General features: G+C 34.8%; 1 protein-coding gene and 1 pseudogene across 2 annotated transcripts; both read left to right on the top strand.

The window, feature by feature from the left end:
• LOC141720119 (patatin-like protein 3) overlaps nucleotides 1-20,550 on the top strand; it is a 64,049-nt pseudogene extending 43,499 nt beyond the window's left edge.
• Nucleotides 20,551-22,243: 1,693 nt separating this feature from the next.
• LOC141721730 (patatin-like protein 2) lies at nucleotides 22,244-24,641 on the top strand. 2 transcript variants are annotated; one of them, XM_074524793.1, is made up of 7 exons: nucleotides 22,257-22,554; nucleotides 22,630-22,811; nucleotides 22,912-23,104; nucleotides 23,194-23,388; nucleotides 23,495-23,797; nucleotides 23,997-24,172; nucleotides 24,284-24,641. In XM_074524793.1, exons 1-7 carry the CDS (start codon nucleotides 22,396-22,398, stop codon nucleotides 24,387-24,389), a joined length of 1,314 nt encoding a protein of 437 aa, XP_074380894.1. In that variant the 5' UTR covers nucleotides 22,257-22,395; the 3' UTR covers nucleotides 24,390-24,641. The 2 variants fall into 2 exon arrangements, with proteins under 2 accessions (XP_074380895.1, XP_074380894.1); XM_074524794.1 differs by lacking the exon at nucleotides 23,997-24,172 and having other exon boundaries at nucleotides 22,244-22,554.
• The last annotated feature ends 2,476 nt before the right edge of the window (nucleotides 24,642-27,117 follow it).

A 27,117-nucleotide genomic window follows, 5' to 3' on the forward strand; every position in this document is an offset into this window, starting at 1 on the left:
AGACTTCAAATTGAAGAGTTCGAAATTTATTTCAACCTATGGATGTTTGAGTTGTGATAACACTGGTGTGGCCAATTAGTTCAAGCTTGAATGCATATTAAAGTATCGGAAAGATAAAGGAGAAAAATGCGAATAAGGAAAGAAGCATATGAAATAACCCCGGAGGGTAATAAGATCTGATACAAACAAAAGTCCAGACATAAATTGAGGATAAAATTACAGAATAGAAAAACTACTCCTCCATGTGGGAGCCTTCATTCTCTTTCTCCTTATCAGCGCCTTCAGCGTTCTTCGCAGGAGAAGCGGGAGGAGAAGCAGTGTTAGGATCCAAGATGCGATCATCTGGCTGAGGGGAGTTGAAGAGGGCGTCTATGCTGTCCTCCGACTCAGCCTGCTCGGGACTTATAAAGTCCTTAGGGTCGACTAAGCCCGGGTGCTTCTCAGAAACCGCCTTTACGGCCGCATCCCATCCCTGAGTAAACTGTAGGGAATAAAGACCATCATCATGAATCTCCATGAGATTCTTAAACTTGTCAGAATCCATGTAGTCATCAATGAGCTTATCCTTATCGCTCCTAAGTTTCACCAGCTCGGAATGAGCCTTAGCCAGCTCCTCTTTCTTCGTGTCCAGCTTCTTCTCCAGGACCTTGGCTCTCTCCTCCCACTTCTTCATCTCTTTCTCAAAATCATCAGAGTTACCCTTCCAGGATCTAGCCTGATGAAGGGCCGCCTGGAAATAGGTATTACTCTGCAAAGAAATATGTATGAGTTAGCACAAATTCATTGGGATACAAGAAAAGTTGAAATTCACAAAAGGAAGAGAAGAAAAAAGAAAATTACCGCAGCTTGGGCTTGAGAACCCAGAAGCTCAATAGTCTCAATATCACTCCCCGTAACAATGTCAGTAAAGTCATGGGGAGTGACGGAGTGGTAAGACCAATCTTTAGCGTGTTTGGTGGATCCAACCACCGTATCGCTCCTCCTGAAGCCCCAGTTAGGCCTGAAGGAATGTGCCTTAAGTGGAGGATCCACATCGTCCCCCAGCTCGACCACCGGGACGTGGGGCTTAAGAAAAGAAGGACCGTCAGGTTTGCTCCTAGGGTCCCTGTTTAGCTTGGCCCTTTTCTGACGGCCTGACTCCCCCTCCTTAGGCCTGTTAACATTATTGATGGCCTCGCAAGCTGAAAGGAAAAGTAGAAGGATTATTAAAATCCAGAAAAAAAGAAAAAGTGCGATTAAAGAGAAGGAAAAATAATTACGCAGGTATAAATTTACCCTTATCACTGGCCTGGGAGAGACCAACTTTCTTCAAGGAAAACTCCTCTAAAAGGGTCCAGGTGTCTGTTTTCCCATCATCTGAAATTAAGGCTTGGTAGGCCACCTCCTCCTCATCAGTTAATCTGATACTACCAGGACTACCATCTGATACTTTGCAAAATGGCCTACGGAAGAGTGTGGCCCAATCACCCCCAGCCCAGGTCAGCCTCACAAACTCATCCCTCCATTTAGGGTTGTTCTCGACTATAGAGTTACTATCAAAGATATGGGGAATTTTGGGCCGTTGGCGAATTAAAACCCAGCCCGGCTGACTCATGGAACTATTATAGAATTGGAAAACTTTCCTAAAGACAGCTACGGAAAGAGGGAAGTTATTCCTAAGACAAAGAACCATAAAACAGATAATGTTCCTCCAGGCGTGAGGAGGGAGTTGACAAGGGTTGATTCGTACATCGGCTAGTAAACGAGGAATAAATTCATGGAATGGGAACCTAAGACCTGCGGTCAGGGCTCCTCGATAAATGAACAGGGTATCCCCCTCCCAATTACAAGTCCTATCCCCAGAGGCGGCTGGAGTGATCCTAAGGTGGGGTGGAAGTCTGTACAGGGTGTTCATAGACTCTATTCTACCATCTAACTCATGAAAAGTGTTACCATGATTATACGAATCTAACTCAGATAGAGAAGGATATTCATCACCTCTCGAGTTAATCATGTCAATGAGAGAAGTATATGGAGATTGAATTTGAATGTTTGTACCTCTTTTAGAGACATTCATCTTCTGCAAACGAGCCAGGTCACGGTCCGCCATTGATATGCTTCGTTTAAAAGCTTGAAACCCAGAAATACTTGAGAATGGTGGAGCTACGGTGGCTGTGTGCTCGCCGGAAATCGCCTACTCAAAGGAAGAACTCTAGAGAAGTTTGTAGAAGAAAATGAGAAATGAGGAATGAGAAGTGAAGTAAGGATTCTCACTTCACACTACACTTATATAGGCGAAAAGCTCGGAATACGAGGCGTTTCTAGGCCCATTTAGCCAGGCCCAACCTAAAAGCCCATCTACCAGAAATATCAGGAATAATCTAGAAGCTCCTATGGAAAATGAATGGTCAAAAATCGACCTGAATTTTAAACTGGATCGATCAGAGTCCTGATCGACGCAAAAAAGGATCCTGATCGATATCTCATTCGAACAGGAGGGAAGAAATCCCCTAAGATCGATTAGAGTCCTGATCGACGCAAAAAAGGATCCTGATCGATATCTCATTCGAACAGGAGGGAAGAAATCCCCTAAGATCGATTAGAGTCCTGATCGACGCAAAAAAGGATCCTGATCGATATCTTATTCGAACAGGAGGGAAGAAATCCCCTAAGATCGATCAGAGTCCTGATCGACGCAGAAGAGAGTCCTGATCGACACAGAAGAGAAACCTAATCGATATCTTATTCGAACAGGAGGGAAGAAATCCCCTAAGATCGATCAGAGTCCTGATCGACGCAGAAGAGAGTCCTGATCGATATTCCATTCGATCAGAATGGACGAGAGCCGCTTAATTCGATCAGAGTCCTGATCGAAATCGATCAGGAATCCTGGTCGATTAAGCCCGTGTAACAATCGACTAGGGTGTCACTTTGAAGGCCAAACAGAATCCTGATCGAAATCGATCAGGAATCCTGTCGACCAGAGTGTAAGATCCTGAGCTAATTCGATCAGGATCCTGATCGATTTTGGCTACATCCTGATCGATTTTGTCTGAATCCTGATCGATTTTGGCTGCATCCTGATCGATTTTGTCTGAATCCTGATCGATTTTAAGGCAGAAAATTCCGGAAAATTAGGGAAAAATCCAGAAATTAAGGATAAATCCCAGAAAATTCCGGAAAATTAGGGGAAAATCCAGAAATTAAGGATAAATCCCAGAAAATTCCGGAAAATTAGGGGAAAATCCAGAAATTAAGGATAAATCCCAGAAAATTCCTGAAAATTAGGAAAAAATCCAGAAATTAAGGATAAATCCCGGAAAATTAGGGAAAAGTCCATAAATTAAGGATAAAATCCCAGAAAATTAAGGATAAATCCCGGAAAATTAGGGAAAAATTCAGAAATTAAGGATAAGTCCCAGAAAATTAGGGAAAAATCCAGAAGTAAAGGAAAAATCGTTGTAAATGTGTAGGTCGCTCCACACTTTGCACAAAAACGAAACCCTGTAAGGGAACGAATAGACTTAACTTCTGCGAAACCTAATCAATGTTTCCCAAAAGTTGGGGGGCAAATGATAGGGATAAATAAATTATGATTGTATAATTAAATACTGCATTAATTGTACAAGCTGTGGGCTGCTAGGCCCAATAAAAAGATATATGATACTCAGACCAGAAAGGTTAAGCCTGATGGACCAGATAAGGCCTGATGGAATAAAAAAGGCCCAAAAGCCCTGATTATTAATTAATTTCGTAATTAATTAATAAGGGAAAAATCAGATGTTAAGAAGAGTCCCGATAAGGATATAAATCCTTAGAGATTAGCCTCAAGGGGGCCTAAAAGGATAAGGAATCAGTTTCCAACTATCTAGGACTCCAAAGTCCATTCTAATTATGAGACTTGCCCACCAAGTCTCCTATACCAAGTCCAATTCAAGGACTCTCAACATCTATATAAGGGGTCTCACCCCACACATCAGAACTACGTTTTAGACTTAGTCCTTGGAGGACATGAAAGTCACTACGTCCTTGGTAGCCCTCGCCGCCATAGTCCCGAGGGCAAGTATCACCAAGAACTACATTTTTTGACTTGATCCTTGGCAATCAGCAAGGTACGTAGGCATCTTGTTAAGGCAGATTGAGTCACGAAACACAAGAGCAGTCAAATCGAGCCTTGGAGCTCACGTTCCTTAGTATTAAACACAGCAATTATATATATTAGTTTTGATCCATAACAATTTCCAAATTATTTATAATATAAATTAATTAATTAAATAATTAATTAATCAATTTATAAAATAAATAAAACTGATTTTTAAAATCAATAAAAATAAAAATAGAACAAAATTCCAGAAACATTTGTCAGAATCCAGACATCTGACAATTCAGATCAAAACCGGGTTAACCAAACGGGTCAACCGGGTCACAATTCGGGTCATAAAGAACATGACCGGATTATTTCCAGAATCCGGCGACTTTACCGAATTCTGGTGAGTCTAAAACAGTCCCAAATCAACACCGTTTGGTACGGTTTTTGGGTGCATTTGATTGCAAATCACATCAACAACTCAGTCCAACAATCCATTCATCAAAATCATCCCTGCAACAACTTCTCCGGCCAAAAATGACATGAACTCCGACCAACATACGAAATCACTCATCTGTACATGAAACTCGATGATTTATAGTGCAAAACAAAGCTAAGAACACGTATAATCAAAGCCCTAACAATTCAGGAACCAAATATTCACCAAAATCACGAAGCTAGGTTTTGAAAATTGAACATAAACCCTAGTAATCGAATATTATTATCCAGACATCGTTCATTCAATTAAACACCATGAATCGACTGTAAATCATCTGACAAAGCTATATCAATCATCAAAACATCATAATAACCCTAGAATCAAAAAGTCCTAATTCGAACATAAACCCTAGAAACTGAAAATAAAAAACGATGCACTAAATCATGAAATTGATGTTAGAAACAGAAAGAACAGATCAAAACCTTCGATTTGGGTACTGGAATCACTTGATTTGAGGTTGTAATTTGCTCGAAATCACCGGTTTAATTCTCGACCCGACCCTGTTCTTCCCGACCCGATTTGCAGAGAATTTTGTAATTTTCTGATTTTTAATTACTTAATTAATAATATTTAAATTAAAATTAGTCTATTTATAGTAGTGAAATTAATACTCCTAAATAAAATTAAGGCCCTAATTCTACATTTTTTAAAATTAATAGGCCCCTAATTTTATAATTTTTTAGTATTAAAATTTAATTTATAAATATTTTATATATACAATATATATGCCAAAATTTCCAAAATTGTGAATAATGCAAAAATACAAAGAAATGGTATAAATGAAAGTCCTATAATTTTATAAAAATAAAAATGTGATTTTTATGGGGTTTTTAAGACCCAATGGGGACCGGAAAAATCATTTTTCGCAAAACGAGAAAATTTATAAAATACCTAGATGTTCTGAATATTGCGATGGTAAAAGCCGTTTGATGAAAAATAAGGCCCATTGTTTTATTTGAAATACCTGCTTTAAAATCATGGTTCGGGTCGTAAATCTTTTGAAATGCAAGCTATAAATGAAAAATAAAATATCTTAAAAATATCTTAAAAAATACCAGGTCGACACAGAATGCACGTAACACATAGCAATTAGGGTTTGACAGTTAATTCCACATAAATGACACATTAACACACATAATTTATTATAAATATGATATAATACAAACGTAAATTTCCCAGACGTTACATCCTCCCCCCTTAATAGGATTCTGTCCTCAGAATCTCACTATGAAAACAAATAAGGATATTTCTCTAACATTTCACTCTCAAGTTCCCAGGTTGATTCTTCAACCATAGGGTTTCTCTACAATACTCGTACTAAAGACAGAGACTTATTTCTCAAAACTTTCTCTCGCCGATCTAAAATTCTTATCGGCTGTTTTACAAAAGACAAATCAGGTTGGATATCTACCGGTTCATATTCTATTACATGCTTAGAATCAGGATTATATCGCTTAAGCATCGACACGTGAAACACATTGTGAATATGTTGCATATGAGGCGGTAAGGCTAATTCGTACGCAACTTTTCCTACTTTCTTCAAAATTTCAAATGGTCCTACGTATCGTGGCTTCAATTTACCCTTATTGCCAAATCTGGTTAATCCTTTCCATGGAGATATTTTGAGTAACACGGGCTCTCCTTCCTGGTAGTCCATATCCTTCCTTGCTTGATCTGCATATTTGCGTTGTCTATTTTATGCTGCATTCAATCGCTTTCGAATAAGTTCTATCTTTTCTTTAGTCTGTTGGATTAATTCTCGACCCAAAACCTTGTGTTCTCCAACTTCATCCCAATATACTGGTGATCTGCATTTTCTCCCATATAACGCTTCGTACGGTGGCATTCCAATGCTTGCATGATAGCTGTTGTTGTAAGAAAATTCAACCAAAGGTAAATGCTCATCCCAACTGCCTTCGAAGTCGATCGCATAAACTCGTAGCATGTCCTCGATTGTTTGGATAGTCCTCTCACTTTTCCCATCGGTTTGCGGATGATAAGCAGTACTCATGTTTAGTTTAGTTCCAAGGCATTCTTGAAATTATCTCCAAAATCTTGAATTGAATCGGGGATCTCGATCAGACACGATAGATATTGGAACTCCATGTCGCATCACAATTTCCTTGAGATACAAGTGCACTATCTTGTCAAGCAAAAATCTTTCATTAATTGGTAGAAAATGTGCCGACTTTGTTAGTCTATTAATTATTACCCATATCGCATCATGATTTGATTTAGTTCTTGGAAGTCCTACCACAAAATCCATCGCTAGATGTTCCCATTTCCATTCTGGAATATCCAATAGTTGCAGTAGTCCACTCGGACGTTGATGTTCTGCTTTAACTCGCTGGCATGTGTAGCATTTACTTACCCATTCGGCTATCTCCTTTTTCATATTTGGCCACCAAAAGTTTTTCTTCAAATCGCGTTACATTTTTGTACTTCCTGGATGAATGAAATACTTCGAATTGTGCGCATCTCGCAATATTTCTTCTTTCAGTTTTGCCATGTTGGGGATCCAGATTCTTGATGCAAAGCGTAGGATTCCTTCGTTATCCTTCTGAGTTGTAATTTCTTCTCCTGTTAAGTCTTCATCTTGACTCATCACTTCTTCTTGGCAGCGTCGAATCTTCTCTAGTAATTCCGGTTGAAAAGTCATAGTGTAGATACCTTCAGTAGATTCATTGGGAACACGAATTTCAATTTCCACTTATCAAATTCCTTGGCTAATTCTTCACATGAAGTTAACAAATTCAATCTCTCTTTCCGGCTTAGCGCATCTGCCACAACATTCATTTTCCCTGGATGATAACTGATTGTAACATCGTAATCTTTAATCAATTTCAGCCATCGACGTTGTCTCATGTTCAATTCCTTCTGCGTAAAGATATACTTCAGACTTTTATGATCCGTGTAGTTTTCGCATTTCTCACCGTAGAGATAATGTCTCGAAAGTTTCAACGCAAATACGATTGCTTCTAATTCCAGACCATGCGTAGGATACTTCTGTTCATGAGGTTTTAGCTGTCTCGAAGCATATGCAATGATGTTACCATGCTACATCAGTACACATCTTAATCCACGGTATGAAGCATCGTTGTAAATGACAAAATTTCCATGCTCGTCTGGCAATACGAGTACCGGTGCGGTTACTAACCGATTCTTCAGCTCTTGGAAACTTCCTTCACATTTGTCATCCCATACGAACTTTTCACTTTTTTGAGTTAACTTGGTTAGTGGCGTTGTTATTTTCATAAAATCTTTGACAAATCTTCTATAGTATCCTACCAATCCCAAGAAACTTCGAACATCTATCAGTGTCTTCGGCCTTTCCCAATTCAACACAGCTTCAATCTTCGCTGGATCGACTTGAATGCCTTCTCTACTGATGATGTGCCCTAGAAATTGTACTTCCTTAAACCAGAATTCATATTTTGAGAATTTCGTGTATAGTTGCTCTTTTCTCAGAATTTCCAAAGCTATCCTTAGGTGTTAAGCATGCTCTTCTTTGGTCTTTGAGTAAATCAAGATATCGTCGATAAATACAATCACGAATTTATCGAAGTACCTTTTGAATACCCTGTTCATCAGATCCATGAATGTTGTCGGCGCATTGGTCAAACCGAATGCCATTACAAGAAACTCATAATGTCCATATCTAGTACGGAATGGAGTCTTGGGAATATCTTCAGCTTTAATCTTTAATTGATGATAGCCCGATCATAAATCTATCTTCGAAAACCATGCGGCTCCTTTTAGCTGATCGAACAAGTCATCGATTCTCGGTAGAGGATATTTTTTTTTGATAGTGAGCTTATTTAATTCCCGATATTCAATGCATAATCGCATGCTGCCATCTTTCTTCTTTACGAGCAATACTGGTGCATCCCACAGAGATACACTGGGTCTTATGATGCCTCGATCTAGAAGATCTTACACTTGCGTTGACAATTCTTTCATCTCAACTGGTGCCATTCGATACGGAGCTTTCGAAACTGGTTCTGTACCTAGCACTAGATCAATCATAAATTCAATTTCTCGATCTGACGGTAACCTTGGAAGCTCGTCTGGAAAGACGTCAGGGAATTTACATACAACTGGAATGTCTTCTATTCTAGGACTTCCCTTCTTAGTATCTAACACGTAAGCTATGTACATCTCACATCCCTATCGAAGCAATCGTTTGGTCTACATTACTGTCAGAAATTTCTTTCGCTGTTTTTCGCCTTTGAATATTATCGTTGCATTTTCCGCAGTTCGCAATTTTACTTTCTTGTTCGCACAATCGATCTGAGCATTATGACAAGCTAACCAATCCATTCCTAAAATGACGTCAAACTCTCCTAACTCAAAAGGAATCAAGTCTACGGAGAGATGATGTCCGGCTATTTCGATATCGCAAGCAGGACACACTCGATCTACTGGAACTTGGTCGTCATTCGCTAATTTTATAATTAACATCTCGCCCAACCATTCAATTTCATAATATAACTTATCAAAGAGTTCTTCAGAAATAAATGAACGAGTAGCTCCAGAATGAATTAATACTTTTAAATTTACGGAATTCACCAAAAGCGTACCTGCAATTACACTAGGACTCTGCACTGCTTCTTTCATAGTCATATTGAAAGTTCTTGCTCTGGGTTGATTAGGCGGTGGTGGAGGAGGTAATGCCAACACTTTCGGAATACTAGCTGCCATTGTTGGTCCTTTGCAATTCCTAGTGATATGCCCTTTCTTTCCATACTGGTAGCAAGTAATTTCTGCTGTTTTTCCAGTTAGACATTCGTTAGAATAGAAGTATTTTATTCAAGGAAAAATTGGGAATCTCTTTATGATGGGATCATGATCGTTCTAAATTAAAAATCCCTAAGTAAAAATATTAAGTTTTAATCAGATGCTTTCCAATGAATGAACACTCATTGAATCCTAGATCGATAAGGGGAAGGGCTGTCAGTGGCAGGGGACTCCTATCTATCGTGGTGAAATGCGACGAATATAAACGTTATATTCGGACGTTGTATCATTGGGTCTAACTTAACTGAGTCATCATAATAAGGTGAATATAAATGGTTATATTCAACTATTATGAACTTAGAAGCATAGAGTTTGGTTAAAAATCTATTAGATAGATAAGATCAATTGTTGTTCACCAAACTATCCAAGAATTATATATGATATAATTGACAATTGTTGTCTACCTAAATAATCATGTTTTAAGGATACCAGTGGTTAACTTAGGACATGACGAAATATGGATCTTGGCTCACTAGAAAGATTTATGGGATATACTTTCCGAATTAATAGTTAGGGCTATTAATTTGATAAAAAATAGTGGGAGATATATTTTGAATATATCATAATCATATTAACATAAAATTTTAACTCAGACAATCTAATGTTTATTTTGTGCTTTTATTATTGTAGATACTGAGTAATGGCAAACAACACAAACACATTATCCGTACGTTCAGTCCTTGAGAAGGACAAGCTGACAGGAGGAAACAACTTCCTAGACTGGCAGAGGAATTTGAGGATTGTCCTCAGGCAAGAGCGCAAGCTTCATGTCATTGATATTCCTCCTCTAGGCCCCCAACCTGAGGGTGATACTGCTGATGAACGAGCAGCACACACAAGGGATGAGAATGATGCAAATGATGTTGCATGTCTTATGTTGGCAACTATGAGTGCTGAGCTTCAAAGACAGCATGTGCATATGGATGCATATACTATCAATGAGCACTTGCAAAGCATGTTTGCAAGCCAAACTCGTCAAGAAAGGTTCAATACGAGTAAGTCACTTTTTAATTGCAAACAAGGGGCAAGTGAACCAGTTGGCCCACATGTTCTGAAGATGATTGGTTATATTGAGTACCTTGAAACTTTGGGTTTCCCGATTAGTCCGAAAACTGGTATTGACCTAATCATGAATTCTTTGAACAACAAATTCACTCAGTTTGTTGTGAACTACAATATGAATGAATTTGACAAAACACCTACGGAATTGTTGCATATGTTGAGAACATATGAGACCAACATGAAGACAGCTGAACCTGCTCCCATACTGATGGTGGCAAAAAAAGGTAAGGCCAAAGGGAAGGGCAGTGGAAGGGTAAGAAGAAGATTAGATCTGATTCTACACCCAAGCCAAAGTTAGGTCCCAAAAAGGCTTTAAAGCCTAAAGGTGGTGTGGCCAAGGGTGAATGTCACTACTGTAAGAAAGATGGTCACTGGAAGAGAAACTGTCCAATTTACTTGGAGGATCTGAAGAAAAAGAAAGCAGTTCAGATTTCTGGATCAGGTATTTATGTTATAGAAGTCAATTTGTTTATTTCTACTTCTTGGGTATTGGATACTGGATGTGCTTCTCACATTTGTATAAATGTGCAGGGCCTACAGAGAAGTAGAACTTTGGTTAAGGGAGAAGTGGACCTAAGAGTAGGCAATGGAGCAAAAGTTGCTGCTTTAGCTGTAGGGACTTATTATTTATCTATGCCCTCTGGGCTTGTTTTAGAACTAGAAGACTGTTTTTACGTGCCTGCGATTTGCAGAAACATTATTTCTGTTTCTTGTTTGGACAAGAAAGGTTTTTCGTTTAAAATAAAGAACAACAGTTGCTCTTTTGCTTTGAATGATTTAACCTATGGTATTGCGTGTTTATTTAATGGTTTATATGTTCTTGATTTAGATAATCCTGTCTGTAATATAGAAAACAAACGACTTAAAATGAATGACTCAAATCAAACATACCTCTGGCATTGTCGTCTAGGCCACATAAATGAAAAACGCATATCCAAATTACATAAGGATGGATACTTGGATAAGTTTGATTTTGAATCATACCAATAATGTGAATCTTGTTTGCTTGGTAAGATGACTAAAGCCCCTTTCACTGGTAAGGGTCAAAGGGCCACTAAACGTCTGGAGTTAATATATAGTGATGTATGTGGCCCAATGCGTGTGATGGCTAGAGGAGGCTACTACTACTTCATAACATTTACTGATGATTTCAGTAGATATGGATATGTATATCTTATGAAGAACAAATCTGATTCTTTTGAAAAATTTAAAGAATACAAGGTTGAAGTAGAGAAGCAAATTGGCGGAGGTGCAAGTATTAAGATCTTACGATCCGATCGTGGGGGTGAATACTTAAGCACCCAATTTAGAGAGTATTTAAAAGAGTGTGGTATTGTATCACAACTCACTCCGCCAGGAACACCTCAATGGAATGGAGTTTCAGAGAGGAGAAATCGCACCTTGTTGGACATGGTGCGATCGATGATGAGTCATGCAGATCTTCCAATAAGTTTCTGGGGTTACGCTCTAGAAACAGCGGCTTTCGCACTTAACCGTGTTCCTACTAAAAAGGTTCAAAAGACTCCATATGAGATGTGGAAGGAGAAACGGTCAGGCATGAACTTTATGAAAGTTTGGGGATGTAAGGCGTTTGTGAAATGTCAAGAATCTGACAAGCTTGGACCTAAATCCGAAGAGTGCATTTTTGTGGGATACCCTAATGAAACAAAGGCGTATTATTTTTATAGTCCTTCTGAGCAGAAAGTGTTTATGCTCGAGATGCTATCTTCATGGAAAGAGATTTTGTTTCCAAAAGAAACAGTGGGAGAACTATAGATCTCGATGAAGATCGAGAACCACAAAATAGCATTGAACCTGAAGTGGAATAAGAGCATAATAATGATAATGCTCAACAAACACAGGTTGTTCGTAGATCTGGTAGAATTCGCCATGAGCCAGAATGATATGGATTTCTCTTGACTCAGTGTGGTGATTTAATGCTCATAGATGAAGATGAGCCTCTCACATACCAAGATGCTATGAACAGTATAGACTCTAAGAGATGGCTTGAAGCCATGAAATACGAGATAGATTCCATGTACGAAAACCAAGTATGGACTTTGGTTGATCCATCTGAAGGGGTAAAACCCATAGGGTGCAAATGGGTTTTTTAAGAAGAAAAAAGGCATGGATGGAAATGTTCAGACCTATAAACCTAGGCTGGTTGCAAAAGGTTTCAAACAAATTCATGGTATTGACTATGATGAAACTTTCTCACCAGTGGCTATGGTCAAGTCTATAAGGATTTTACTTGCCATTGCAGCATTCCATGATTATGAAATCTGGAAAATGGATGTCAAAACAGCCTTCCTTAATGGAAGCCTTGAAGAGGATGTGTACATGACACAACCTGAGGGTTTTGTCGATCCAAGAAATGCTGGCAAGGTATGTAAATTATGTCAATCCATTTATGGATTAAAGAAATCCTCTAGGAGATGGAATATCTGTTTTGATAAAATAGTCATAGAATATGGCTTTGTTCAAAACGAAGATGAACCGTGTGTTTACAAGAAGGTTAGTGGGAGCTATGTGGCATTCATAGTACTATATGTTGATGATATACTACTAATGGGGAATGGCATACATTCTCTAAAGGCTGTTAAGACTTGGTTAGGGAGCAATTTCTCCATAAAAGACTTAGGAGAGGCATCCTATATTTTAGGAATGAGGATCTATAGAGAAAGATCTAGAAGGATGATCGGTCTAAGTTAGAGCACATACATTGATAAGGTTTTGCATCGTTTTGGAATGCAAAATGCAAAAAGGGGATATGTCCCCATATCTCAAGGGATAACGATCTCTAAGGACCGGTGTCCGAAATCATAGGATGAGAAGGACCACATGAATAAAATTCCATATGCTTCAGCAATTGGATCTATCATGTATGTAATGGTATGTACTCGCCTAGATGTCTCGTATGCTTTGAGCATGACGAGCAGATACCAGTCTAATCCGGGTGAAGGTCACTGGACGGCAGTCAAGAATATTCTTAAGTACCTGAAAAGAACTAAAGATTCATTCTTGGTGTATGGAGGAGAAGAGAAACTCATTGTAAAAGGTTACACCGATGCAAGTTTCCAAACAGATAGAGATGATACTGTATCACAGTCTGGTTTTGTGTTTTGTCTAAACGGAGGTGCTGTAAGGTGGAAGAGTTCAAAGCAAGAAACGGTAGATGATTCTACAATGGAGGCTGAGTACATTGCAGCTTGTGAAGCAGCTAAGGAGGCCGTTTGGATTCGAAAGTTCATTTCTGATTTGGGAGTGGTTCCATCGATCGCAGATCCCATTGATCTATACTGCGATAATAATGGAGCCATTGCACAGGCTAAAGAACCTAGATCACACTCCCGGGCCAAACATATACTCATGAGATTTCACCTTATTCGAGAGATTAATGAAAGGGGTGATATACACATATGTAATGTACACACAAATGATAACATTGCAGACCCACTGACCAAAGGCTTGTCGCAGCAGAAGCACGATGGTCACACTAGTTCCATGTGTATTAGATATATGGGTGATTGGCTCTAGTGCAATACATTATTCTTTCAAATCTTTATGTCAGTTGATCATTCAATAAATATATTTATTATGACCTTAATTACTGCGATATTTTGTTAGCATATTAAATATCCTTAAAATCATGATACACATTGTATAGTTTAAGTACATGACTTGAACTTGAGATTATATAATATATCATATTTTTAAAGGTCCCTAGTCGAGTATTATTATATAGGACAATAATAATATATAGATAGACTAGTATGTTGTTTGACAAGATAACCACATCTCATTGGTTATAAGTATGGGGATACTAAAGTCAATACATAGGTACATGTGAGAGTACATGGTATTGGACAGGCCCGCAATGAGATTCTTCATGTTTAATAAAGTCATAAGAAAGACTCACAGTGATAATGGTGTTATGATCCTTTGACTTGAAATCATTATATTTCTATACGAGGATTAATATACTTTGACTACATTAAAAGTTACTTTTGATCGGGTGATGATAAAAGTGGATATCGGGTATATCATGAGTCATATGAGAAATATGAATGATAGATAAAGGATTTAACCCTCCTATAATTAGGAGAGATATTATTGGCCTCTTGATTGAGTGAGATTATAAAAAGCATGACCATGCTCAAATAATGATTTGTCTTGATAGTCTACTAATGGATCAAGTAAACCCGGATTAAATGTTGAAAAAGGATGACTAAATACATGCCTCGAGTTTAATCTATAATATGTATGGTTAAAGGGATTATATTACACGAAAAACATTAATCATGAAAGGTTTTATCTAATCACAATTTAATTATTGTTTAATTGGGTAACAATGATATATTACTAGATACCGCTAATTGTTTATAATTTTATTAGAGAATAAAATTATTGTCAATTAAATAATAGCCTATAGGGTCGCACAAATAGAGCACTTAATGGAATAGTTAATTTAAATTATGGATTTAAATTAATTGATGATTATTTGAATTTTATTATAATTAAGTAAGACTTAATTGAGATAATATAAATTTGAATTAAAGGGAATGTTTTTGCCCATAATAATTAAGTATGACTTAGTTATTAATTAAATAATAGAAATTCATTTTTATTATTTAATCATATACCTACTAGGGTTGGGCTTTGCTGTTATGGGCCTTTTAATCTACCATTATAAATAGATAATGATAGGTTAAAAAGGCTTGTACGTTTTGGAGAAAACCCTAGCAGCAAGAGAGGCAGAGGCAATTCGGATCATCAAGAAGGAGGCTAGTACATCCATTCCGTAGTCAAGTACGTGAGACGTTCTTGGAAGTGCTCGTGTGGATACCATAGAGGTGTTTCTCCGAGAGGTAGACACAAAGCGTGATAGCTAGGATCTCCGTTGAGTTCGTGAAAGTCAGGCTCTTGAAAGGTATGATTCGTTATCTCCATAATATGCCCACAATTATACATGGATCCTGTTTTTGGGTTTCGAAATTTTTTTTGTTTTATTTACATTTATCCGCTGCGTTTTATGCCTCGGAACCCATCAGCTAATACATATATTGGTTTGACAGTTCAAATATAACAAATACTATATGAGCAGACGTGACACATTTGTAGTAGATATATTGACACCGGTTATGATAATATTGTGAATTACTTTCATATCTTTTGTAAAACTATAGTTAGATATTTACCCTCAATAAAGTGAAGAGATTAGGTACCTAAGCCAATTGAGCAAGAAGCGAATTCAAGGAGAGACCACAAATTTGAAAATTTGAAAATTATTATTGTTATTACTTTGGATAAGTTAAGAGTTAATATATTCCCTTTTTTTGTCAAATAAAACTTAAGAAGATCTTGAACCATTTTGAAATTGTAGAAGGGGATGATTAAAAGCTCTAGTGAAAGTCGTCTACCTCCTCCAAACACCATATTTTCATTCAATCGGATCTCAAAGAGGCCAACATAGAAGAAAGTGCAGATACCGTCTGATCCACCTGTATACAACGCCAGAGTCATGACGTCAAAGCGCTAATATGAGTATACGTGTACAAGCTATCAATATTTCAAAGAAGATCGCAGGGTGTTCTGAGTCAAAACACAAAACTCATGTTCCTTCACTTCTGTTTGGAGCTAAGTTGTTATGGCGCTTGTTTACTTATTTATTTCTTTTAGTATGAAAGCTGATTTTTTGGGGAATTCATTTGAGTAATAAAATTTTCAATGTAAGATGTAGTTTATTTTGATGGTGATAAAGGACCAAACTATGTATTTAAGCATGTATTCAAATCCTATTATTTATTTAGTTTACCTGAGTGCAAGTTCAGTATATTTGATATATGTTAGTTATAAAAGCAATTGTACATCACTTTTAATGAAGAAAAACTGGTGTCAAAAAAGTTAACGTACATCGCTTTTACATAAAAAAACCGATGTTAAAGACTGACATGTTCAAGTCTAAATTAAATATAGACATCACTTTGTTTGGGATAAAATTGACGTCTATGTGCCAATATAGACATCACTTTTAAAGAAGAAAAACTGATATCAAAAAAGTTAATGTACATCACTTTTAGATAAACAACTGATGTCAAAGACTGACATGTTCAAGTCTAAATTGAACATATACATCACTTTGTTTGGGATAAAATTGATGTCTATGTCCCAATATAGACATCACCTTTCACTAAATAAATCGATATTTAATATCTGATTTTACATCACCTAAATGAAAATACTCGATATTTATGTGAAAAAAACATAACTCATTATATGTTTAATATGTTTTAATAGGTGTAATTTATTTATTAAATTATTTATTTCTAACATTTTTTGTAAGAAAATAATGCATGGACATCAGCTTCTTTGCCAGAAACGATGTCTAAGCAAGTAAAGACATCGGGTTATGGCCGATGTATAGAATAGACATCACCGACATCAACAACGGTTGCCAAATAACATAGACATCGGCAAAAAACCGATGTCTATGGACATTTTTCTTGTAGTGTTTTTACTATCCATCTTTTAATTAGCCAAATAATGTTGGTTGCATATTTCAAATGCCCGTCTAAATACCTACAAGTACCAATAAGGTGTTGATGCCGTGATTGAGCTCTTGTACCCCCTTACTAGAGGTCAGAAGTTCGACTCCCGACTTGTGCGTCTACAAGTACCAACAAGGTGTTGATGCCGTGATTGAGCTCTTGTACCCCTTACGAGAGGTTAGAAATTCCACTTCCGGCGTGTGCGTGTGTAATCAATTAACAAAAAAAAATACTTACAAGTATCACCCAGAAGTATCACCCAAACTACCTCTAAATCTTTGAATCCGCCCCGCATGAAACCATGCAATTTTACTTTTTTATTCCTTCAAGGTTATAAATCACAAAGAACGCCAAATTGGACCGGTTTAAAAAAAAAGAACGAACTTCTAAGACCTCAAGTGCAAAACAAAAATGTTAAGTATAAACAAAATTTAGTATATACTAACTTAAAACCGGATGCACCGACTACACATATATTTTTTAATATTATACTTGAATTCAATTTTAATTTTGTTCACTAAAAATTTAAATGATATCACTTCATGATAATTATAAAAGTAAACGTATATGTTCATAACTTTTTAGAACATTTAAACTTATTTAAAGTGATAACATTGGTAAGGAGAAATATTATTATAATGAAATTATTATTTTATTTAGGGTAAAAATATAATGTCTCCATTATGTTGGGACCTTAAAAAAAATTATTTTACCATGGTTATTACTTAATCGATTGAATATAACTCTATAAAAGATATATGAAAAAGACAATATTATTTTTTGAACGATATAGTTTTATTTATAACTATAAGTGTTTAAAAAAAAATATTTATATTTTAAATAAAAATTTAATTTTTTATTTCACATGAATAGGATACGAATTATACTTATTATAATATTAATTTGATTTATCTCGGACAGTGATTTACATTATTTTATTTTAGCCCGATGCCCAATACACCGACAAAATCAAACTAATTATTTTTAGTTTAATTTTATTTTTTTTAAAGTCCGGATCAATAAGATTATTTTGTTTTAGACTGAATAATTAGTAAATAAGTTTTTTTTTGGTCGAATTTTATTTTTATTTTAGTTTTGTGTTAGTCTAAATCAATTGTATAATGTATTTTTTTTATCCTGGATAAATATTTTATTTATCCAAATTCATTAGTATAATTTTTTTAGGAGGATTGACAATATTAATATTTTATCTTAACCCGAATCACATTATATATCAACTAAATCTTAAGAATTATATTTAGTTTGTATAAATTTAATGTAGCCCGAAATAACAAATTAGAATGATATAGAATTCGATATGAATTAAAATTTAAATTGGTTGAAGAAGTTGAATTTAATATAAATTATAGTAATATAGAGTTCGATATAAAATAGAATTGAAATTGGTAAAATAATAGAGAAAGTTGATTTCAATATATCAATTAGAATTACAATTGATCGACCCAATAATTAGAATTAGAATAATTAAGTAAGGGTAATTAAGTGATTTCAGCAAGTACTGACCGACCGATTACCAAACTTTTAATGTTTCGTCTATTATAATATAATATAGATATTAAGGAAAAGTGATAAACTAATGAAAATTTAAATAATAATTTGATTTTATTTCGGCTCTATTCTGAATTATATAAATCAAAATTTGATGATTTTACACAAGCGAAACTCACGAAATAATGTTTAATTTGGATATATTTTAAATTTTAATTTGGTAATTACTTAATTTGTTTTTAATTTTACACGAGTTGAATATTATTTTTAGCCCAGATAAGTAGTATATCTTCTTTTATTTTAGCTCAATATCATTATATCAACCAACACTAAGTAAGATTGACTTGTATATTATTAATTATTTTCTGTAAAAAAAGTTATTACTTAAATATTTTGAAAAGATTTAGAAACTAATATTTAAAAGCCATATATTACAACTTAAAATACTTGTAAAAATCTAAATTACACCTATTATGGACCGTGGATGGAGGAAGTATTCTAATTTATTAATATTACATATCCGTCTCAAATTTTATGTATTTTTGTATGGGTAAAGAGGATCTCAAGGTCCCTATAAAAAGTATTTTATTAGTGGTTCATAATATTTAGATATTTAGGTAAAAAATCATAAATTTATAGTACTGATGTGAATATATAGTATATGTAAATAAGTATGTAAATTTTTAAATGGTTTAATGATTTTGATTAATCATTTTTTGATAAAAAAACATATGAACAATCTCTACCACTTTATATAAGAAAATACTTTCTTTATAAAATCAAGACTATACAACTTTAATTTGCACAAAAAAAATTATATAACAATATATTAACTGAATATTAACATGAATTGAAAAAATTTATTATATAAGATAATTAATGCACTAATTAAAAAAAATTATAATCGACTTTAGAAATTCTAAGCCCTTTTTATATTGTTTTTTGGTATTGGCGCGCTGTGTTACTATTATACTTGCCATGCAGAGTTCGTGAATTCAATCTTATAGACGGTGGTGTTACAGCCAATGACCCCGTACGTCTGCATAAATTTAGCCATTAATTAGTTATGCAATATTACTGGTATTTTCTTAAATGTTAGTGAATCTTGTACTTTTTGCACCAGACATTGGTTGCAATGACTGGTGACGAAGGAGATATCCGAGGGTAATCCGGACTTCTTCCCGTTAAAGCCTGTGGACTATGGTCGATATCTGGTAATTTCACTAGGCACGGGCTCTGCAGCGAATGAACAAAAATATGATGCAGAAACTGCATCCAAATGGGGTGCCAAGGGATGGTTGCTTCATCAAGGCTCAAATCCATTGGTTGATGTTTTTATGCAAGCAAACGGAGATATGGTTGATTACCATCTTTCGATAGTTACTCAAGCCCTTCATTGTGAAGAAAACTATCTCCGAATTCAGGTAACATTCAAACCAAACCAAACCAAACATATCCAGTAAATCCCGCTTATCGCAGGGTTTGGGAAGGGTAACCAAAAGACCCCCGGCTTTTGTGTGTGCATGTGCAAAAAATATTAAAACTGCAGGATCTTTCACCTTTGTATACTGTTCTAAACAAACACATTTCACAGGACGACACGTTAACAGGGACAGACGCATCTACTGATATATGTACTAAAGAGAACTTGGAAAGGCTACTTGAAATTGGTGAGAATCTGTTGAAGAAACCAGTTTCGAGAATTAACTTGCATAATGGTGACCATGAACCAGTGAAAAATGGCAGAACCAATGAAGAAGAATTAAAAAGGTGAATGTGCCTGTTAATCTGACGATATTAACCATATTATTATACATTTCAACTGTTTGACAGATCACGTGATGTGAGATTTCGTCAGACATTTGTGTGTTTGAGTCTAATCTGTAGCTAACAAGCTAGAATTACTCTTGCAGGTTTGCGAAATTGCTGTCAGAGGAAAGGAGATTGAGAGAGCTTAAATCTCCGCGCACTAATAAAGCTTTAACTGGAACAACCAAGCATTAAGGGAGTCAAATTTTCCTATTAGTTCTAGTTTTGTTTGTCTGAACCTTCATTCAGTTGTCGAGCTGTCAAATAAGGTTGTGATTGTATTCTCAGTCATTTCGATCAGAATAAATTGTTCCAGTTCCAGTATACAATCTTGTGTTTTCGGTAATTAGGTTCTTTAACATCCTTATTTGCGTCTTGAATCTTAAATGGGAGATCTCGAACGCTCTGAAATGTGACAGATGTCGACCCTCCTCATTCGAAAAAATGACCTTCGAAAAAATGACCAAAATACTTTTTTTAGATGTCCTTTTGTCCAGTGATAATGGAGTATCAGGATGATACGCTATTTTGAATATTTTGAATGGAGTATCAGGGTGATACTACTTTGTCAGTAGAGTATCATGGCAGATACTCTTCAGTCAATGGAGGACTGATACTCCTTTCCCACTGAAGTATCACTTGTATTTTTTTTAAAAAATTATTTTTTCAAAAATAAAAGTAAAATTTTAGATGATACTCCACTGACAAAGGAGTACCTCACATGTTACTCCACTGACAAAGGAGTTTATGGGTGGATACTCCACTTGATACTCGTGTGTTAGTGAAGTATCAACCGGATACTCCACTGAAATGGAGTATCTAGTGGGTATTTTGGACAGTCTAAAATTCTGATGGGTATTTTGGGCGATTGTTATTCCTCCTTATTCTTTATCGTCTGAAAGATGAAATATATTCAACAAATCTCTATTTCCGATATATAAGTATACTCAATCAGTCCTTTTAGATGCTGAAGAAAAGTCTTTCATCTTTCAACGATTGAACTACAAGCATAAAGCATAAAAGGTTAAAGGCAGACCACAAGCATCTGCAGAGAAAAGAAAACATTACAATGAATGGCCAGTAAACAATCGAATTTCTAATATTCCAATGTGAAACACGAGGTTTCATTTTCTAGACCGCGATAATCATTACTTCAGAAGTAAAGATTGAACTGAACAATAATTGGCTGGAGAATATTTTTGACAATTCTGGTTTTTTTTTGGTTTTACTGAACAATCAGGCTGCTCCTAGTTCTTAATCCTGATCCTGATGTACAGTACTACTAAGTCGTAAAGTCATCGATAAATTTCAGATTCTACTTGATATAGTGACTTGGTGAGTTACAATATGCAGTGTGACCTGTATTCCACTGCAATAATTTGCGACAGAACAAACATACACCTAACTGAAGATGGATTTTTATTCTCGTTGTGCTGAGAACAGAGAATAATATGTTGAGTAACCAACTCATCTAACACACCTTAAGATGTTACAGGAAGACCCAACTTGATCTTATATTATATTCCAACACTCCCTCACTTGAAAACCCATTTTTAAGTCGAAGACAGAGATGCTCTGATACCACCACGTTGAATAATCAGTTCATCTAAAATCGTATGGTGTTAGACGAAGGTAGAACTGGATTGTATTTTAAATTCTAACAAAATATAACTTAAAATAATATTACATATAATTTTTTAAGTACATAGATGAGTAGATAAGTAGGTTAGCTTAAGTTGACAGAGTAATCAACACAAACCAGTCTGATCACAGTCGCGAAAGAATGAATCTGATACTGCCTGGTAAGCGCGATGGTTCTTCAGTGTGGTCCCATTTGCATTACAGAACGCTCGCAGGCTGAAGCGAATTTGTTAGAAATTCTGTTTAAAGTTACTTTGATGAGCTGGATATCAACATATCATAGTTCATAGAAATAGTAGAGTAGCTAGTGACCAGTATATATTACAACTGTTATGATTGTTTAGATGAGTAACCAATATTTAGTAGCTAATGAAAAGAAGCTAGCTATATAGCCTCTGATTCTTTAGAATCCTGGTTCCGCTACTGATTAGAACATACCTATATGATCAACTAATTCAGCCTAAATGATTAGAACATATCGAATGGAGAGGCAGCTGTCATCTCTACTTCAAATCCCACCCCCGTCTTTCGGGAAACTAATTACTATTCTCAGTATTGATGGAGGTGGTATTAGAGGCCTCATTCCTGCCACCATTCTCGAGTTTCTTGAAGCACAACTTCAGGTAATAATATGACCTAATTACGTAAAAACTTTTCTTATAATTAAATATTAGTACTAACTAACACTTCCTCACCAGGAGCTAGATGGTGAATATGCAAGACTTGCAGACTACTTTGATGTCATCGGAGGCACTAGCACTGGTGGCCTCATGACAGCCATGCTAACCGTCCCAGATGAGCACAATCGTCCTCTGTATGCTGCTAAAGATATTAAGCCTTTTTATCTCGATCACTGCCCCAAAATTTTCCCACAGAAGAAGTAATAACTAAATCTACAAACACACGTACACATAATCAATCGATTTGTATTGTTTACATATTCCACCCGCAGACTACTCAGTACTACCTCATGTTTTCAGTTGCAGGGGATTTTTTGGCTTGCTCAGGAAAATATGGAAAGTGTTTTGGGGGCCGAAGTATGATGGAAAATACCTTCATGGTGTTGTGACAGAGAAGTTAAGAGAAACTAAGCTAGCTGAGACATTAACAAATGTGGTTATTCCTACTTTTGATATCAAGCATTTGCAGCCCAAAATCTTTTCTACTTATGAGGTCAGACCAATATACAAACACACTCATAGTCAAGTTTTTCGTATGAAGTAGTTAAAATTAGAGCTTGATAATGAAAAATTTGCCTGCAGGCCAAGAAGTGCAAATTAAGCATCTGCTTGCAGGCCAAGAAGTGCCAATGTAATAATACTCAACTATCCGATATATGCATAAGCACCTCAGCAGCTCCCATATACCTTCCTGCATATACGTTCTATGATCACGATTGCCAAGGGAATGTTCGTGAATTCAATCTTATAGATGGTGGTGTTGCAGCCAATAATCCAGTAAGTATGCTTAACATCAACCATATTAATATTTCTGTAATATCAATTAGCAACCAAATTTACTTGCAGTAATAACATTTACATGCTACTTCATTCCTTCCACCAGACATTGGTGGCCTTGAGTGAAGTGACAAAACAGATATTCGATAACAATAAGGACTTCTCGCCAATAAAGCCCACGGATTTTGGTCGGTTTCTAATAATCTCCGTAGGCACAGGCTCTGCAAAAATTGAAAAGAGATATGATGCAAAAACTGCAGCCAAATGGGGTGCCTTGGGATGGTTTATTCATCAAGGCTCAACTCCGATAGTTGATGTTTTTACTCAAGCTAGTGGAGATATGGTTGATTACCATCTTTCGGTGGTTACTCAAGCTCTTCATTGTGAAGAAAACTATCTCAGAATACAGGTAATATACAAATCGTCATTCATGGTACCCTGAAAATTTATATGCAAAGTGCACGTTGAGTTCTTGTATTATTGTTAAGTAACCAGCTCATCTAAAACCTTAAGGTGTTAGAGAAAGTCTCCAATAGGATCATATATTTAACCTTAGTTCTCTCGTTACATGCTTTAAGTACACATAAATTTGTATGCTTAAATCTCAGGAGGACACGTTAACGGGGATAGACTCATCAATAGACATATCTACAGAAGAGAACTTGAAAAAACTGGTTGAAATTGGAGAAAAGTTGTTGAAAAAACCAGTTTCCAGAATAAATTTGGAAAATGGTGTCCATGAACAAGTCGAAGAGGGTGTCACGAATGCAGAAGCCTTAATAAGGTTCATCTGTCATCTTAAATGTAGAAATTCATACCATTATATTGTTGTGCAGTATAAACTGCTGTGCTTTCGTGCAAACAGTGTTTCAAGTAGCACAAATTTCTCTTGCAGGTTTGCAAAATTGTTGTCTGAGGAAAGGAAATTAAGAGAGCTAAGATCTCCCCGCCCTACCAACGAAGCCTTGAATCACAAGAGTTATCATCTTTTGCGTAACTAGCTGGATTGTGTGACTACCTTCCAATACTGGAAACAAAATGAATAAATCAGGAAATAATTGGAAATTTTATCATGAAATTTACATAAGATGTTGGAGAAGTATTAAGAAACATTGTTGTTTTTTGGCAAGTCCATTTCTATTTATTTGAGCCTGTTGTGTGTAAATGATCAATACCGGGTAAATGAGCCCGCGCTCAAGCATACATGTTTAAACTTGTTAGGTTAAAAATTTATTGAACTTGAATTGAGCTCGAATTTTTGAGTTAATTTTTTTGATCATTAAGAAAAGTTATTTGCGGAAATATTTACGAAATTATTTCAACAATTATATATGATTGACAGACAACTCATTAATATTGAGCCGAAAACTTAAGTTTACATGTTTGAACTCCTTAAAAATAATGAAAATAATGAGCCAAACGCACATGTTTGAACTCATTAACATTTATAGAACTTGAACCGAACTCGAATTTTTATTGAATCAAAATTTTTGTTCATTGAAAAAAGTTAATTGCGAATCTATTTAAAAACAACTACCGAATTTTAAAAAAAATTATGATTCACGGTTCACGAATATTTTATGAGTTTAGCTTGTTTTCTTAAAAGTTATCACATAAAATATAATAACCAAATAATAAATGTAAGTGTTTCCTATTTTATTTTAATTAAATTTCTTTGTTTCCGTATAAATAATTATATATGTTATTTAACAAAAACAAATGATGATATATGCTAATTAAATACATTATTTGAAATTTCTGATTAAAAAACACAAGATTGTTTACATATTTAGATGTTTTGACTATATAGTTATAATTTTTTTAATTTTCTTTTTTAATTAAAATATTAATAGTATTTATATATTCACAAAAAAAAATTAAAAAGTTTATTTTATCTATACGGTCAAATAATCTGAAAATGTGTGTCAAGAATTAAAGTGTTAAATATTAAAAAAAGACAGGATACAATACAATAAGTGCAAGTTCATGCACATGTTATTTCTAAATTTGTTATCTTTCTTTTATTTTTAATATTTTATTTTATATGATATAATATTGTTAAGAAGTTATTTTAAATTTTAATAGTTATATGTGGTTGTTGAATTGGTGTTCTTTGTTTGTGTTTGATGATGATCAGTGACTATTTTAGAAGTTCTTAAAAAATGTAATTTGTAATTTAAAGTTGAAAATGATATAAACATCTTAGCTTATGAGTTATCTAGGTGTTTGGATAAATTTACATATAAAGTACTTATAAACTAATAATATATTTGGTAAATTATAACTTTTAAGCTAAACTATTTATTATTGAAAAATTAAAATTGTAGCACAACTTTTTAATTCACACACACATATATAAATTTAAAAAGACAAATAAAAATACATTTTTGATTCTTATAATGAATTGATTTTGTGTACTGAGTTTTAAAATTCATAGACCACATATTTTAATTATTTTATATATGAGAAAACTATAGAAAGATTTACTTGTTTGAAACATAAAATAAAATAAAATAAAAATAATATAAAATTTAGGTGTTTTATCTATTGCAGCGAACCTGCAGGCGCTACCCTTCGTACTCGATAAATCCCACGGGTCACACACGTGTTACATGTTACTTCGAAGACTAATTTATGTTATATGTACATATATGATATACTAGCATGCACGGGCTGATTAAAATATTTGCAATTTGTTTATTATATAAAAAATAAATTATAAAAGATAAAAAGTAGGTATTATTGAAATTAAAGAAGTTAAATTTTTGTATGTATGGTGATACTGATGGATTTAAAATATAAATTAACAATATGAATTATTTTCTAATATTAAAATATGAATTACTAAAATTAAGTTTGGAAATATTTGGTTTCACGTGCAATAGACGAGAAAGAAGTTGAGGGTAATTAGAAATTAAGATGAATTGTAGTTCAAAGAGTTTGTAATTATATTAGATATCTTATTAAATATATTTAAATAAATTATTTTTATTTTAACTTTATTTTGGAAGATGAAAACAAATATTTTAGAAAGGTATTAACCAACCGAACAAACGAAAACATGTTTTGCTTATAATAGTATAGTATAGATTTATGCTTGCTCTTTAGCTGTTAGATGAGATTTAACAGAAAGCTGGAATGTAAAAGTATTGGTGGTCCAACTGAGGTTCATGTAAATTATGATTTAAAGTTGAAAAAGTGTCGCTGACATAAATATTGTTAGGATAACATTATATATAAATTAGTTACAAGTTGATAATGTATTTTGTAAATCATCACTTATAAGTTTATTATTTTTGTCTTTTGAAACAAAATCAAAATGTAAATTACAATTTTATTTTAACATGAGCTATTAATTTAATATAAAAATAAAAAATAGAAAAAAAAATAAAAATAAGGATAATGACATCAGGATATTACTATATAATATACACCGTACAGCCCGACAAATCGGTCAAAAATATTTGTCCGATTTGACGGATTTCCGATAAATCGCCAACAAATCATCCGTTTTTTTAAAAATCGTTCACTAAGTCGCAAATCGGTACCCCTCGAATAATTCTGATTTGTGAAATGTGTAACACTGACCAGAAGTCTAGAACAAAGAATAGAATGCAGACAGAAAGTGGCAATATACCTTTGGACAAACTTTCTCATTCTTAGCATAAATGCTAACAAATGACTGTTGCCATAATTTTGCCAAACAGCTAGTAGAAATTATAAACTGAC

The sequence above is a fragment of the Apium graveolens genome, chromosome 4 (assembly GCF_009905375.1).
Source record: "Apium graveolens cultivar Ventura chromosome 4, ASM990537v1, whole genome shotgun sequence".
In the NCBI taxonomy this organism is placed as follows: Eukaryota; Viridiplantae; Streptophyta; class Magnoliopsida; order Apiales; family Apiaceae; genus Apium; species Apium graveolens.

What these genes read in the sequence shown, in the direction of transcription:
- LOC141721730 (XM_074524793.1), top strand. Translation starts at nt 22,396, where the DNA reads ATGATTAGAACATATCGAATGGAGAGGCAGCTGTCATCTCTACTTCAA. An exon ending in AAATCTTTTCTACTTATGAG is followed by an intron (nt 23,105 to 23,193) that starts GTCAGACCAATA and finishes ATTTGCCTGCAG; the next exon opens with GCCAAGAAGTGCAAATTAAG. An exon ending in GTGTTGCAGCCAATAATCCA is followed by an intron (nt 23,389 to 23,494) that starts GTAAGTATGCTT and finishes TCCTTCCACCAG; the next exon opens with ACATTGGTGGCCTTGAGTGA.